The sequence below is a fragment of the Mastigoproctus giganteus genome, chromosome 3 (genome assembly GCF_048544385.1).
Source record: "Mastigoproctus giganteus isolate SK-2022 chromosome 3, ASM4854438v1, whole genome shotgun sequence".
NCBI lineage: Eukaryota > Metazoa > Arthropoda > Arachnida > Uropygi > Thelyphonidae > Mastigoproctus > Mastigoproctus giganteus.
Genome location: NC_143577.1, coordinates 188,236,341 through 188,253,942, shown reverse-complemented (window position 1 = coordinate 188,253,942; position 17,602 = coordinate 188,236,341). Strand labels below are relative to the sequence as shown.

At 38.4% G+C, this 17,602-nt stretch overlaps 1 protein-coding gene across 1 annotated transcript in view; it reads right to left on the bottom strand.

The window, feature by feature from the left end:
* LOC150088481 (cytochrome P450 2J4-like) overlaps window positions 1-15,473 on the bottom strand; it is a 43,908-nt gene extending 28,435 nt beyond the window's left edge. The window contains exon 1 of the mRNA XM_090370178.1: window positions 15,250-15,473. Within this exon, the coding sequence (XP_090226304.1) occupies window positions 15,250-15,473 (224 nt within the window). The remainder of the gene's footprint in view (window positions 1-15,249) is intronic.
* Window positions 15,474-17,602: the final 2,129 nt, after the last annotated feature.

Genomic DNA, 17,602 nt, shown 5'->3' with positions numbered 1-17,602 from the left:
GAGATAAAACGATGTGTTGACCAGATCCGTGCTTGTGGAAACGTAGGCGACAAACCACGCTCTGGACTTCCACGATCTTCCAATAATGAAAGAAAAGTCGAAGCAGCCCTAGGTCAATATTAAACATTGACCTCAGAAATCAATACGAAATCTCTTTCAAAAAATTTCTATACATAGATAACATTTGCGCAGAATTTCAACCATGGATTTCAACAAACAGAATTTCAACCAATTCATATTCTTACAAGATTCGGTTAGTCCAGCAATACAAAGCCTACCGACCATACAACGATTTTCAAATGAGTTCCTCCCCTTATCAGGAGAACCAATCATTTTTCAAAATCGTTTGATGATTGATGAGGCGCGCTTCCACTTTAATGGGTTTGTAAACAAACATCATACAGTTTTGTGCACATCATGAACCGGCCAAATAGCCAGGTTAGGATGTAATCAATTCCTATAAAGTCAAGGAGTTCTGAGTCATTCCAAGAAGATGCATTTAGCGAGGTGTCTGTGGCCGAGTCCGTTCTTAACGAGTCCAGTTAGGTCAGGAAAGTTGGGGTACAGGGATGGAAGTTATAATGTTCCTGTTTATCAGGTGTCTCAAGTCAATTTCGGTTGTCCAGTTAAGTTAGGAAAGGTGAGGTCTCGGATCAGATATTTCGAGTGTTTCTATTCTGTGTTGGCAGTAGGGTGTTCCTTCTGGTGAAGAGTGCTTGCTCAAACTTAGTAACCTTGCAGTAATAGTTTTATTCTGTTATGTATATGTTGAGGGCGCTGACCTCTTTAAAAATTACATCTGTGAATTACAGCCTCCAAAAAAGCGATGTGTTTGCCATTTTATTTACCTAATTGTTATTTTATATTGTACTTGATAAGTAGCCTTATAGTTCTAGTTACGCTAATTATTTTTATTTTTAATTTAAATAAGAGTTTTTGTAGATTACTACTTAATATACGTAAAACCGTTGTTTCGTTCAAATCTTGCAGCCATTGTTTTTGTATAGAGTGGTATGGAATTCAAATTTTTAATTGTGGTGGTAACTAGGTAGCTCTAATGTAAAAATATATAGCGTAATACGCATCACTGCATTTAGGATTCTATTAGATAGTGTAATATTGACAATTAATTAATTAAATTTTATTTATCTTATTAATTTAAAATATCATATCCCAGACTAGAGCAGAAAAGCAACGGCCACAAAGTGGCGCGAATGCTGTGACTCAAGGGAGAACTGAGGGGGCAATTCTCCAACGCATCACAGCCTAAAAAAATGTACAACTTGTGAAATGTTTGCCGAACACTCTGGAGCAGAACATGGTCTAGCCAAGGAGAAAGTCTTTGTGTGTGCCAGGTGCAGAGAGTGTCTAGAAATTAGGCGTCAACTCAGCGTTCTAATGGGCGTCTATGAGAGCTTGAGGTGTAGGGTAGATGCCCTCGAAGAAATTAATATGAGAGTTCCGTCAAGCTCTCAGCTGCCCAACTCAACGCCAGAGCTCACTCCTGGGCATCAGGCAACACAACGACAATCTCCAAGGCAGAATGCGCTTGTCCCAAAGGAACTATTGTCAGGGAGTCGGGAAATATATTGTGTAAAAAGGTTAGATGGAATAGGACCAGGGTATGTCTGCCAGGGGCAAAAGTTGATGACGTTATGAAGCATATATCATCTTTTAAGGGCACAAAGGATGATACTGTTGTACACGTTGGCACCAATGACATTAAGAAAAGAAGAACTGCAGATTTACTTAACAAAGTACAGGTCAATGTTGCAAAAAAGTCGTGAGTTAGGGTTAAATTTGAAAGTGTCTGCAGTTCTGCCCAGACACGATAGGAGCGAATACATGATGAGAGCCTTGTCAGTCAATTCTGCCTTGGAGGGAATGTGCAAGGCTCAAGGGGTAGAATTTTTTTCAGCGTGGTCCGTGTTTGTTGAGGTGATACTGCTTATGGGATACACTTAAATAGAAAGGGAGCAAGAATATTTGCTGATGCTATCGAGGTAGTGTTAGGTGGGTTGGAAAATTGCTAGCTTGGAGGGGGGGATTCACAGACTAAAAGGTTAAAAGTAATGGAAGGCAGAGGTCAAGGTGATACTTGCACTATTTCTATTAGAATAAGCAGAGTCATGGAGCGAAGGGTGCTGGGGGTTTCAGGGACTGATGGTAATCATCGTGAAACAGGTGGGTACATGGGATGAGTTAGGGTAACGAAGAATAGGAATAGGTGCATGTATACCAATGCTAGAAGTATAGTAAATAAATTTGATGCATTTGTAGTGTTGGTCAAGACGTCAAATGCGGATATTGTTGGGATATCAGAGACGTGGTGTCACACAGATATAAGGAATGCAGAATTGGAATTTGGGGAGTACAATGTGTACAGAAAGAATTTACAGGATAGGAAGTAAGGAGGTGTTATGCTGTTAATTAAGAAATACATAAAATCAAAAGAAGTGCATCCAGTTGATATAGATGAACAGTGCACTGTTGAATCAGTTTAGTGTGACATAAGCACTTCGAAAGCAAATATATGAATAGGAGTGTGTTATAGGCCTAATGACCCTGATGAGTACTATGAACAATTATACAGAGAAATAGAGTGGGCTAGTAAATCAGAATGTCTTATAATGGGGGATTTTAACTTCCCAGATATTGACTGGAACTTGTGGTCACTCGCACACTAATAAGACTTTTGTGGATTTATTGAATGATTGTTTTCTGCAGCAGCATGTTTGAGAGGCAACCACAGAATGTCACTGTGATCACTGGGTGTCAGTGATCACAGTGTACTGACGTGGGATTTACTTAAAGATATAATTACCATCATGGGTTAAGGAAAGGGTTTTCGCTTCCGTAAAGGTGAGTACAGTGGTCTCAGACAGTTTTTAAATTCTGTACAATGGGATCAACTGATGATGTTACCAACAAATTCTAAGTGGGAAGCATTCAAGGAATTAATAGTGGAAGCTACTAAAAGTTTCATACCTATTAAGAAATATTGTTCAGGGTTTAGGCCTAAACGGTTGTCAAACTAATGAGACTCGTGGAAGAGCAGAAAAATGCATGGGATGCATATAAATTATCAGGCAACATAGAAGCCTATGGCACATTTAAGCTAGCATGTAATGAAGTCACAAAAGAGGTTAGGCAAGCGAAGGCACATTCCGAAATATCTTTGGCAAAGGATGCTAAGAAAAACAGCAAGGATTTCTTTACTTATATAAACTCTAAAAGGAAGGGGATGAATCCGATTGGTCCACTTGATATCGATGGTTCGACCGTTGATTATCCTGCTCAGATAGCAAACAAACTGAATGAGTATTTTGCATCTACATTCACATATGAGGAGGTGATGCGTGTTCATTAATAAAGAACTTTTCAAAATCCAGTAATTTAAAAAGTAATTTCAGATGCCCTTCATGCAAAAGTGCTAACAAGGGAAGTGCAAACTTACAGTCTCCTAGTCAGCATAAGCTGGATTCCCAGGATACCCCAACAGATGCTGATCTCCTTAGCAACGTTGACCATCCCTCGTCTCCCCCCCCCGTCAATATAGTTCAATTTCCTAAGCCCTCAGACCATACAAGGAAGTCAACTAAAGATGCCTCCGCCCAAACGGATGACGCTTCCTCTCTGTCCCCCCCTGCCTTCAACAGCCCCAAACAATGATCGCCAATTTTCTTCCCTGGAACAAATGCTGAGGAAACAATTTAGAGAAAAGGAAGATATTAAACAGCATCTTTTTCGAATTGAAGATCAGCAATGTAAATTCTACCACCTGCTTCTCGAACTAAAGGCTATGGTCGAAAGCCATCCAGTGCCTCACCCTTCTTTTCATCAGGCTTCTGCAGTTCCAGTCCTCAGTCCAGATGCTGAAGAATTTGTTCCAGAAAAAACAGCTGCGCGACCCCAAAAATCAAGCAGCTCTCTTTCTGTCCGAGAACACAATCGTGCTTCCTCGCAACGCGTGGACACAGGCAGACAACCGATATCTACCACTATTAGTAATCCACAAAAACCGAGCAATCTGTATGTGCACTGTCAAAATGATCGCTCTGAGCAATATCCTGAAGTGCCTTCCCATAATGGCTTGCTTACAAACTCCCCAGGTTTTAAGTTTCCCCGCAGAAACAGCAGATATGCAAGCATAATAGGAACAAGAAATATGCAGTCCTGTATTAAAATTAGAACCAGAAATAGTTCGACGCCTAGAAGTAGTAACATTTTTGTTAGCAGGCTAGATCCCAATACTACTTCCCAGCAGATGGACCAGCTACTATTAGAACTAGAAATTTCAGGTAGAGCATTCAAAATAAGAACGAAATATCCCACATATTCATCATTTAGAACTGAGATAAAGAATTGTGACCTACAACAATATCTAAATCCTGATATCTGGCCAAATGGTCTCCTCGTCATGCCATTTTATGGAGCTATTGGAGGATCGGTCAACAACTCTAGTGAAAAGGTACCAACTAATTCTCAATCTGCTGAATTCTCTGCATAGCTAGAGAATAATATTTCTAATTCTCATCCTAATCCATCATTTAACTTGCCACCTAATACATCTGTTTGCAAACATCCTTCTAACACAAATATCCATCTCAGCATTTTTCTTCAAAATGTAAGAAGCATAAAAAATAAACTGTCTACGCTTATTTCATTAATGGTTGAAGAATCGCATGACATCATATGTTTAGTTGAAACGTGGATGCAGGAATCTTTACAAGATGTTTTCCTACTGCCGAAGAATCTCAGCTACACGCCATTCATGACATCAAGAATTAATCGTAGAGGTGGTGGGACAGCAATAATTGTAAAATCCACTTTTAAAGTTTTGAACACATACAACTCTAATACTTTCAACTTTGAAGGAATTTCCCTACTAATCCAAGTTAAGGATTCTCTGCTTCAAATTTATAATATTTATATTTATATTCCGCCTGGACCTACTGATGACATCATTAATGAAGTAATAAACCCGGATCACTACTGTTCTTAAGCCTCAAACTAACATAATTATAATGGGCGAATTTAACCTTCCCCTGCCGAAATATAATCTACAAATGAAGCTGCTGTCCGACTCATTTTTAGTTCTAGGAGCTAAAAAAAATCAACGTCCCTGTTACAGGAGGTAATCAAGCGTTTGATCTCGTATACTCTAACTTTCCACTGCATGAAAACCTTAGTAGGAACATCACATTTAAATCTGACCACAAAAGTATAGAACTGCAAGCAACAATTTGCTGCGGGAATCCTCGCCCCACTCTGGAAATCACTAAAAGAATATCATCAATTAAATTCCTTCAGAAAGAAAAGTTTTTGCAGCTTTTAAAATACTATCCATGGGATTCTCTCAAAAATATTCCTATACAGGACGCCACCTTTCTTCTTATAAAATGGCTGAATCAACTGAAAACAGAGTCGGCATCCAACCTTGTTAGAATATCTTCTCACTCCAAACCTTGGTTCAAATCCCACCTGAAACCTTACTTTAAAAGTAAGCAAAAATATCACAGACAGTGGAAGAAATACGGCACTTCATCAGCACACATAAAATATAAAAAGAGCAGAGCATTGTTTCAAATCAAAAAAATTCAGTCATACAAAAATTATGTTATGTCCATGCTAAAGCACAATAAAAGAGCACTTTCTACAAAAACAACAGCTACCGTACAGCATGATCTAGTTTTTGAATGGATAAGATGCAATATGGAAACAAACAGATCTGACATTTTCACTGAAGGTATACAAAACAGACTTATAACATTTAATTCGTATGAACAAGCAGACAAAGTGCAACATGATGTGTCTCCGGTTCAAGCCCTGCTAATTAACCAACTTGTGAACAAGAATACAGTTCAGCGTGCAGTTAACCAAACACGCCCTGATAGTAGTGAAGGTCCTGACGGCATCCCTGGTTTTATTGTTAGATTGTCCAGCGTATACATTATTGATTCGTTAGTGCATATAATTTCCAGGTGCATCTGCCAGCCATTCCTTCCAAGACAGTGGAAAACTTTCAGGATTACGCTGATTCCTAAAAAAGCTTGCAGAAATAACCATCCCGGCCATCGACCAATTCCTGGCCTTATCAGGAGAACCAACCTTTTTTCAAAATCGTTTGATAACTGATGAGGCGCGCTTCCACTTTAATGGGTTTTTAAACGAATATCATACAGTTTTGTGCACATCATGAACCATCCAGTTGGCCAGGTTAGGATGTAGCTGCCACAGGCGAGGATGCAATCAATTCCTTTAAAGTGAAGAGCTCTGAGTCATTCCAGAAAGATGCATTTAGTGAGGTGTCTGTGGCCGAGTCCGTTCTCAACGAGTCCAGTTAGGTCAAGAAAGGTGAGGTACATGGATGGAAGCTACAATGCTCCTTTTTGTCAAGTGTCTCAAGTCAAGTTCGGTTGTCCAGTTATGTTAGGGAAGGATAGGACTCAGATCATATATTTCGAGTGTTTCTATTCTGTGTTGGCATTAGGGTGTTCCGTCTGGTGAAGAGTGCTCGCTCGAACTTAGTAACCTCGCAGTAATTGTTTTCCTCTGTGATGTATAAGCGTTCATTTTCTTGAGGGATTACTTTTATATTTGTAAAAAGGATGCTGGGGAGTTTCTCATAATGTTGGCAGCTGTATACTAGATGTTTCTAGTCTTCTATTTCAATACATGTACAGTAGGGGTTGTCTATGATTCCCATGTAGGTATAATTGCTTAGTGTCAGGGGAAAGACGTCTCGGGTGGTTTCCCAGAGACAAACAGTATCACCGTGAAAGCCAGAATGTTTTATGTGTTGTATAAGAAGTATTGTGTTGGATTTGTTGTGTGTTGTGGCTTTCGGCCGGGGGCCTCTGTTGAGATCCCACGGTGCCCTTACACACCGCTAGGAGGCTGTCTATAATTCTCTGACTAGGGTCGCCTGAGCTTCCTGGACAGAGATCAAGTAAAACAAAAAGTTTGAATGCGAAGAAATTGAAGTCAAGTGAGGAGGGCAAAGTTAGAAGTATTAGAGATGTAGGGGAAAGGCATCCCCAAGGGAGGATGGAGATCACTCCATCAGGCTAGTGGGATATGCAGTTAGGAATTGAAAGTATACTGTGTAAGGGGACCCAGTGCTGATCGGCATGAGGCCAGTGAACCTATGTCACAAGTCTTTGCCGGGAATTTCCAGCTGGGTAGAAGTTTGTAGTTGTCAATGTTTTAGTTTGGTAATTCAGTTACATCCATTTCTGTATTCCGTTCAATCTTCGGTCAATAGTTGGCAATTCTGTTAGCTATATTTATGTGGTACGTCAGCAACGCTGAAGAAATTGGTGATTGGAGATCATTGTGCATCCCAGGGTGAGGTGTCCAGTGCTGGGAGCCCAGAGGGTATTGAGTTTTTGGTTATTGGCAATTAAGGATGCTCCTGACAATTCTGCGCCTGTTAAGGAACTGTTGCGTGAAGCAGGTGAAGTGTTTGTAGTTGTCTTGATCCTGAATTTGGATTTGTTTGTGGTCCTTTGGAATATTTACGATTATAGTGATTAATATTGATCTTTGATTCTCATATTCCGTACAGTCGTACTTATATGCTGCCAGGCTTCATTGAGACCACAGTAGCAGAGTGGGTCGTCTGTGAGACTCAAGGATGGTAGTTTCTCTTGAATCAACCCGTGTCCTGTAAGGAGATATGTTACGCGCAGGCCTGGATAAAACCAGCTCGGAGCTTTTGGGAAAGTAAATGTGATTTCCCAGATAAATTTCCTAGTAATTCCTCATTTGCTGGATGTTTGCAATCTGTCTTGCAAGACCAGCTATAGGTGATTGTTTGTTTGTTTGTTTGTTTTATGATTTTATGGCGCATTAGCATCTAAGGCTAGCTACAGGTGAGCTAAGAGGCGTGTTTTCTATGCTTTGTGGCTATTAGTTGGATCGGTAGTAAAGCAATGGTGGTAGTAGAGATTCTTTTGGATAGGTGGTACAGAACACCACATATGATAGTATCTAGGTCAAGAGGGCGGACCCCAGAAAGCACCTGGAGAATGGGAGTGCTCACCTTACAGCAGGCCCTGGTGATAGTAAATAGGATAACCCTTTGGATGTTTGCCAGTTTCTGTTGGTTAGTTACAATGGCTGCACGATGGTACCAGACCCACCACACCAATAAAAGATGGCTGGTAATAAGACTGATTTTTAAAACACTGCCAGAGTGCGGCGGTTTAGGCCCCAGTCCCGGCGAATAACTCTTGCGACAAGTGCTGCGTAATTTCTAATCTTTTTCTAGATATATTGGAGGTGTGAAAGGAAGGAAAGCTTAGAGTCCAAAATGAACCCCAGTTGTTTTCTCTGAGTTAGAAGTCTGATTGTGGTTTCATTTATCTTTATCTGTGGTGGTATAGTTGGGCTAAGGTGTCCTTTTCGTAGGATGCTACTGGTTTTGTCGGCCGAGATCGTCAGGTTATGATGGGCGGCCCAGTCCAGAAGGTGCTGGAGAGCCCAAGTTTGCTGATGCTTCTAGTTGGGCTCTTGGGTATGGAGTCACAGACAGGATCAAGTCGTCCGCGTACGCTTGGGATTTCACTGGTGTGAGTTCCTGGTTGAGGATCTCGTCCAGAACCATGTTCCAGAGCGTTGGTCTAAGAGCCGAGCCCTGGGACGACCCCTATAGATGTTCCTAACAACCCTGGAATAAGGGATCACTACGCAGACTGATCTGTCACTGAGGTAGCTTTGGTCTGCAGGGGAAAAGATTGTGGGGTATCTATGTTTCTCTAAGCTTGCCTAGGACGCTTGGCTGCCAAAGTGAGTTGAACTCACCGGCGAAATCGGCTCGATTTCTAGGTAGTACTTTGCCGCTGTGGATTCGGCATATGGTGTTTGTTGTTATTTGGTTTTAAGGAGCATTAGCAAACTAAGCATATTGCTCCGGGGTTATGCGGTGGTCATTCCCTGACCTTTCCGCATCCTCCGTATTTGGTGGTGACGGGCTCGAACCCCGGTCTAATCAAGAAGCGTGTGCTACGCACTGCTGCTCCTGCCCACCTGGCTACGAAGGCGCCATATATATATATATATGTGTGTGTGATGTGGTTATTGAAAGTCAACAATTGAGTGCCCAGGACGGAACCCGAACTGATTATTAGATTGAAGGTTAGCATTTGCTTAGTACTTGTCAATCCTGTAGAATAGGAGCTTCTCAAGAAGTTTGCTGAGGACTCAGAGCAGGGCTTTGGTCCATAGGATGTTGGTTGTTCAGGTTGTTTATTTGGGTTTTTCAAAAGTAGACGGACATTTGCTTTTTTCCAATCTGTAGGAAAGGTCCCACAAGCGAGGCGAGGCAATGGCTAATAGGTTTGAGGAGAACGTTCGGAGAGTGGTCCGCCACCACCTTCCAGAAAACCTCGGGCTCAAGAAGATCTAGTGCTGGGCACCTCCTCTCCTGCAGCTTGGATATTGCTTGGTTGAGTTCCTCTAGCATGAAGGGATCCTAGGTTGCTGTAGTGATGTAACTGTCGTTGGCAGCACACAGTTGAGTTTGAGACTGGGTAAGGACTATAATCGGTGTAGTTGGAAGATGGTATCCAGAATGTTCAAGACAGATTGTTCGCAGGTTGTGGTGACTGTACCCCATGGTGTGGTGTGGTGTTATGGTTCTTTCAGTGTTTGGACTTTTTTTTTTTTTTTGAATTTTGAAGGAAATGCTTTTTTATTGTCACTTGTGAACGATATCATCAAATATTAATTTTTCTGCAGGCATTGCTGGAAGATGAAAACAGAGAGCAAACATGGTTCCAGCAAGAAGCAACGAGTAACACATCCAGAGAAACAATAGAATTTCTTTGAAAAATGTTTTCAAATTATTTGATCTAAGGATTTGGAAGCGTCGTTTGGCCTCCGAGATCTCCCGATCTCACATTCCCAGATTGTTTCCTTTTGGGCTTTCTCGTGGACGGATTGTATATTAACAAACAGAAAACAATTACGGTTCTCAAGAATAACATTCAGAACATAATTCGGGAGCTGCTAGCAAAACTTCTTGAGAAAGTGATTGCAACCGTGCTACACTTGCCATCGCTTTCTCAATCAGTTTTTCTCAATCAATTTAAAGAAGATAAAATAAAAATAATTTGATCAAAGAGCCAAGCCTCTTCGTAATGTAATATTTCATACGAAAATCTCTGTACTTTCAATAAACCGTAATTTGTTTTGTACCACATCACATTGTTTCAAAATCTTTAAAACAAATAGGTTTGTTAGTTTTGGGACACCTTGTACAAAGAAAATTATGGTATTCCTTGAGCGGCATGACATACGCAAACTGCGTTGTTTGAGGATAATAAAACGCACTGAAATCTACGTTGGTATTATTGTTTTTATTTGCGATTTGGAAATATGTTGTATGACAGAAGTGATCTTTTGTGACAGTGATATTGCAAAGACAGCTGTCACTGAAGTATGGTAAGAAAATCCCGTGAAAAGGTTTACTCCATTATGTAGGTATTAACAATTAGGAAATAAAGATAATAATACCAACGTAGGTTTTCAGTGCTTTTTTATCTTCAAATCTAAATTCGAAAAATAGCAACGGCTTAATTTTCCAGTACTCACCTTGGTCGATCTGCAATTGTTATGGTTTGAATAATGAGAGATTGGCTAATTTTAAGATGATTGGTTTTTTTAAAAATTAAGGGGATGAGTAAGTGGCAATTACAATGGAAACGGGATTAAAATATGCTCAAGGAAGTAGAAGTGCGCTGACTCCGTCCTTGGTTGTCATGAAGTTGATTAAAGTTGAAATTCTAAATAGTGAATAAGCCAATAGTCGTAACGTTGGACTTTCGTTAAAACGTCTTCAGTTGGCAAGTAAAGTGAAAGGGAACGCGTACTGTATTTAAGATGAATTTTGTAATCCTGTGATGCACTTTGCCTCTTGCGGGAATCTCAAATTGGTGAGATTCCAAACCGGAAAGATTGAAGGGGAGTTTCGCATTTAAAATTTTTAGATCGGAATGGTGATGGAACTATTCTATAATGAGGGCTTCGTATTGGAAGATTTTGTAACTGTTATTTAATTTTAATATGGTGATAGCTGAATCAACTAGGGGGGTATGGTTGTTGGAATGTGCGTGAAAAGTAAGTTCAGTGCTGGACTGTCCTGTTTTGAAGCTATTGTAGTGATAATAAGCTCTTGTATTAGATGACTGAGTTGAATCGAATTTGGTTGTAGTACTGCTAATGTAACAGGCGTTACAATTTTGCTGTCATTTAATTAAGTAAATAATATTATTCATTTCGCTCGTTCGATATTTATGTGTTTCTTTATATTTATTTAAAAGTGATCCAAGTTTATTATAGGTAGAAAAATAAGTGTGATGTCTGTGCCTGCAGATATTCGCCGAAATTATCCTGCAAGGTTATTATGGTAAAGGACAATGAGACGTGTTTTGTTATTTGTAATGTTACGATGGAAATAGTGTGTTGAATTAAGTGTTGTGGGTAGTTTCTGGCTATGAATTTTTTTTAGATATTGTAACTCGTTGGATAGGTCGTCTTGTGAGGTATTGTATTTAATGGCATTGTAGATTTGGTTATAGAGAACTGACTTTTCTATGCTAAGAGGGTGGTGCGATGTAAAGTGTAGGAATTTCGTGTGTTTCCTAAAAATGTTAGTTCCTAGTTTAGTACCTGTTTTGTATATGGTAGTTTGAGGAAGTTAATTTGTTTATTAGTTTCTATTTCGAGTGTGTATTTTAGTCTGTCGTGAATGGAATTAAATTTTGTCAGAAGGTTATCAATTATAGTTTTGTTTCCTATTAAAAGTACATCATCAGCATATCGCATGTATAGCTTTATCTCGGTAGGGTAAGATTATAGGATTTGATTTGATTTTCTACTGTGGCTAAGTAAATTTCGGATGGGGGGGGCAGAAATGCCTAAGCCCATTGGTAAACCGAATATTTCTGGTAAGATCTGATTATGAAATCTAAAATGTCTGGTGTCTAATAGTAGAGAGGTGAGTTCTAAAATATTGTTTATAGAAAGGGAGGTACGGTTGATGAGAGTATCGTCGGAGGTTAAGTATTCACGTAGGGCTTGTAAGGTAAAAGGTATATGTATATTGGTGTATAGTGATACAACATCAAAGGATGCTAAAATGTCATCGTCAGCGATTATGGTAGTATTAATTTTCTCAAAAGCTCGGTTGGTATTAGTGATTTTAAATTTAGAAAACCTGGTGAGAGTGGATATGATTTTAACTAGAAAGGAGGATAAATTTGCGAAAGCAGATTTACTAAAAGAGATTATCGGTGTTATGCGGTGGCCTGGTTTATGTAGCTTGATGATTCCAAACATATGAGGGAGAATATTATTTCGTATGCCGATCTGCTGTAAGGTATGTAGAGTAATTTCTTTGTTAGACCTAAGTTTCCTAAGGATAATGTCAAGCTTATTTTTTAGTTTAGATATATTATAAGAATTATTGATTATATAAGTGTCTTGATCTGCGAGGATTTGTTCCATTTTTTCTATGTAAGTAGCTTTATCAAAAATAACTATTGTATCTCCTTTGTCTGCTTTTTGTATAATAATGTCAGAAGTATTACTTAATTTATGTATATCGTTGAGCTGTTGTTTGGTTATATTAGATTGAAGGGGGAGTTTTCAATTAATTACGGAGTTAGTTTGATGTAGAATACGCCATTTGTCAGGGTGATGTTCAAGTTTTGTTTGAAGTTCAATGATGCATTCTTTTATGGGATATTGGTGGCTTTTTTAGCAAAGTTGAAACCATCTTCTAAACTTGCGAGTTCATTAGGAGTGAAAGTTTTCGAAAAAATGTTAACGTTGGACGTTTGTGGAGCGTTTTTTGTTTTTTGGGTCCTTCGGGTAAGTATGATCCATTTCTTAGAATGTCTTTGTTCAGCTTCCTGGAGGGCTGCATTAATACATATACTGTTAAGGTTTGTGAATTCGATCCAAGTGTTAGGATGCATGTCTCTCTTAAGGTTAAATTATGTATTTGATGTAAGAGCTGATATTTCTTGTTAAACCTTTTCCGTAGTTCCTCCGTATGATGGCGATGGAAGTTTGAGGCAAACTTATCCTCCTTTCTAGTTAAAATCATATCCCCCCTCACCAAGTTTTCTAAATTTAAAATCAGTAACACCAACCAAGCTTTTGAGAAAATTAATACTACCATAATCGCTGACAATGACATTTTAGCATCCTTTGATGTTGTATCACTTTACACCAAGGTACATATAACTTTTACCTTACAAGCCCTTCTTGAATACTTAACCTCAGACAATACTCTCAACAACCGTACCTCCCTTTCTATAAACAATATTTTAGAACTCACCTCTATACTATTAAACGCCAGACATTTTAGATTTCATAATCAGATCTTCCAACAAATATTCGGTTTACCAATGGGCTTAGTAATTTCCGCCCACTATCCAAAATTTACTTAGCCACATTAGAAAATCAAATCCTACAACCTTACCCTCCTGAGATAAAGCTATACATGATATATGCCGATGATATACTCATAATAGGAAATAAAACTATAATTGATAACCTTCTCACAAAATTTAACTCAATTCACGACAGACTAAAATACACACTCGAAATAGAAACTAATAAACAAATTAACTTCCTGAATCTCACCATATATAAAACAGGTACTAAACTAGGAACTAAGATTTTTAGGAAACACACGAAATTCCTACACTTTACATCGCACCACCCTCTTAGCATAGAAAAGTCAGTTCTGTATAACCAAATCCACAATGCCATTAAATACAGAACCTCACAAGACGACCTATCCAACGAGTTACAATATCTCACAAAAAAATTCATAGCCAGAAACTACCCACAACATTTAATTCATTACTCTATTTCCATCGTAAAAAATAAAATTAATAACCCTATAAAACACATTACAAATAACAAAACACGTCTCGTTCTCCTTTACCATAGTAATCTTGCAGGACAATTTCGGCGAATATCTGCAGGCTTACTTATTTTTTCTACCTATAATACACTTGGATCACTTTTAAATAAATATAAAGAAACACATAAATATCCAACGAGCGAAATGAATAATTTTATTTACTTAATTAAATGTCAACAAAATTGTAACGCCTGTTACATTGGCAGTACTACAACCAAATTCGGTTCAACTCAGTCATCTAATACAAGAGCTTATTATCACTACAATAGCTTCAAAACAGGATAATCCAGCACTGAACTTACTTTACACGCACACTCCAACAACCGTACTCCCCTAGTTGATTCAGTTATTACCATATTAAAATTAAAAAACAGTTACAAAATCTTGCAATACGAAGTCCTCATCATCGAATGGTTCCGTCACCATTCCGATCTAAACATTTTAAATGCGAAACTCCCCTTCAATCTTTCCGGTTTGGAATCTCACCAATTTCAGATTCCCGCAAGAGGCAAAGGGCATCACAGGATTACAAAATTCTTCTTAAATACAATACACGTTCTCTTTCACTTAACTTGCCAATTGAAGACGTTTTAACGAAAGTCCACCGTTACGACTATTGGCTTATTCACTATTTAGAATATCAACTTTAATCAACTTCATGACAACCAAGGACGGAGTTAGTGCACTTCTACTTCCTTCGGCATATTTTAATCCCGTTTCCATTGTAATTACCACTTACTCATCCCCTTAATTTTTAAAAAACCAATCATCTTAAAATTAACCAATCTCTTATTATTCAAACTGTAACAATTGCAGATCGACCAAGGTGAATACTGGAAAATTAAACCTTTGCTACTTTTCGAATTTAGTCCAATAAAACAATACTTTAAGACATACTATAAATTCTAAATATCTTCAAATCTTTGATATAGATTGTTCTAATTCTGATACTAAGCGGAACTTGGCATCGGAATAAGGAAAATCGCCTTATTTAGTAGACTGTACTCTGTTTTGCTTTCTAATGTGTGCAGTATTGTGTTTTGTACATAAAATAAAGCAGAATATACGCATTAAATAGAATATACATCAGGAATATTTTAACTAAAACAGGGAATTATTTTGACATCTGTATTCTCATTGTGCCATTAGATTTATGAGGAAAAATTCTTCCCGATTTAAGAACTACAGATATTTCTCACAAATCCATGATATCAATAAATTGGGAGTTACTGTATTATACATTACTCACGCCATCTTAAGTTAATAGCAAATTAAGAAAATCATTGAATTCAATGTTAACCCACCTGAACACCTTACCGTACCTAGCAGCGAGTTTCTCGAAATCTAAATGTGCATCTTTTCCGATAAAAGGAAAATATCCCAAGAGGGGAAGACCAATTGGGCCAGGAGGAAGTTTTCTTCTACGCTCTGGATATGCCACATAGCAAATACAAATAACCACTAGAAGAATTATTACTACTTCAGTATAATAATTATCCGTAACTGTTAACAAATCCAATAACTCCATGTTGTTGCCTCTCCAAAAATTGTCGCCCTACAATATCGCATGCTTTCCTCTAACACGCGGACATTTAACACATAATCTTTCCAAAGATTAGCTGTGATAAGTAACCTCAGCTTATCACAAAATGTAAAGTCCATTTCGCAAAATATGAACAATCTTCTTACATTTCCTAAGCCTGGCTATAGACACCTACTTGCAAATTACAAACTACGAACTGCGTTAAATGTTCATATTCCGCAAAATCCGTGCAACCTTTGAATAATCGTTAAATCGAGACCCACATAAACAGATAGACGGCAGTAAAAACGAGGCTACTAATTCTGGACGAAGTGCATGACAGTAAAATAGGAAAAATAAGGAAAAAAAAGAACCTGGATCGCTTCAAAAGTGGTAAAAACAACCTTTCTGTCACGTATTGGACATGTTCATTCGCCGCATAGAAAAATAACGAAATACCCAAAATCAACCGTTAGAAAGGTTGGAGAGCAATGTCAAATATGTCAATACTTCAAATGGCAAAGGCACCCTTAATGAATTGATTGAAGAGCTGAGAAAAATAAGATAAGTGTATGATAAACAGCTTTAAGAAAAACAATTCATTGCGTGGGTAAATTTAGTCGCAAAACTGCTCAAAAACCATGGCAATTTCACCGTTCATTCTGTTTCAAATGATGAAAATATTGGTATTACACTGCAGCAGAATGTAATGTGCGAAAATGTTTGTGTACCTCTGTGTATCTGTCCTTGTGCACCTCTTCAAAATCCACTAATCAATTTAGGGGATACGATAGCTTCTTTCGGTTCTGGTAAGAAATTATTAATAAATACTGCTCGAGTAAGGTGGTTAGTTCGTGGAATAAGAATCAAAATCGAGACTTCCATTTTGGGCAGGCAGAAAAAAGAAATAAGCGTGTCTTTAAATCAATGATGTGGAAATAAACACAGCTTCAATTAAAGTATGCTTAATAAATTAGTTTAATAAAATTCAAAGGTTAAATTTTTCAAACCAAATTAATTTAAAATTTTCGTTTTAAATTAAATTTATTCAAATTTAAGCAGATGAAAATCAACGTTTTGGAACCTCTTTGGGCTTCGTCTTCTACAACGAATATCGTTTATAGCTTTTGCGGATAGCGTCACCGGTGGTTTCCCAGAACCGCACCATAATTACTCTCATATTACTCTGTAAAAGCCAAACAAAAGTATTGTGTGTGGTAGGTGACTAGTATTATGTTGGGATCTGTTGTTGTGCTCTGGCTTTTGGCTATGATACCTGGTTCTCAGGAACTCAGCTTAGTGTATAAAGTTCATAAGTGTATAAGGCATATCTTTCTTCCCTCGCGATAGTACAGTGGATATAATTACCATCCTCCCTACAAAGGGCCCTCGTGGGTAGCACAGTTGATAGAACCCCCCCCCCCGTCCTCTTCACACTGGGTTGAAAAGACCTGAGTTCTAGTCCCGTCAATAATGTGAGGAATTTTATGCGCCTTTTGCACAACATAGCTGAGTTAGCCGGCCTGCCTCATATGAGGGTATGTGGTATTTGTTTCGCGGAAACTCTGGATTTTCCTCCAGAAAACAGAAATTCTACCACAGAACACACGCAAGAATAGACAGTATTCACGGAACAATATGGCCTTAGTCGCTATTTTCCTAAAACCCTACTCCAACAACAACAACATAATTTTTAGTTTTTTTCTTCACAACGTGACTGAGTTTGTTGGTCTCAGGCGAAAGTTGCATGTTTTTTTTCCTTGAAATTACAGTTTTTTCGTCCAGCAAACAAATATAATGACAATTAATCTTATGATGTTAATCCACCCAAAAAACAATTCGTTTGTTGATGTGTATTATGTCTTTAAATAGCGTGTGATTCCTGGACGAAAAACCAGAATTTCTGGTTTGGCTTGATGCCAATCCAGCCGCAGAATGATTGGTTCTTTCAGAGTTTTTTAGACGCATTAGAAACTGAGGTCGTATTGGCGCGGTTTGTAATCTGACTCTAAATTCGAGTATTGTGTCGTCCATTTGTTGTGAAAAAGTCATGGTACGCTCGATTGAGACCTACTAACTCAGCCATGTATCTACATTGACACCGGCCTTACCTTTCACCCTCATCTGAAGTACTT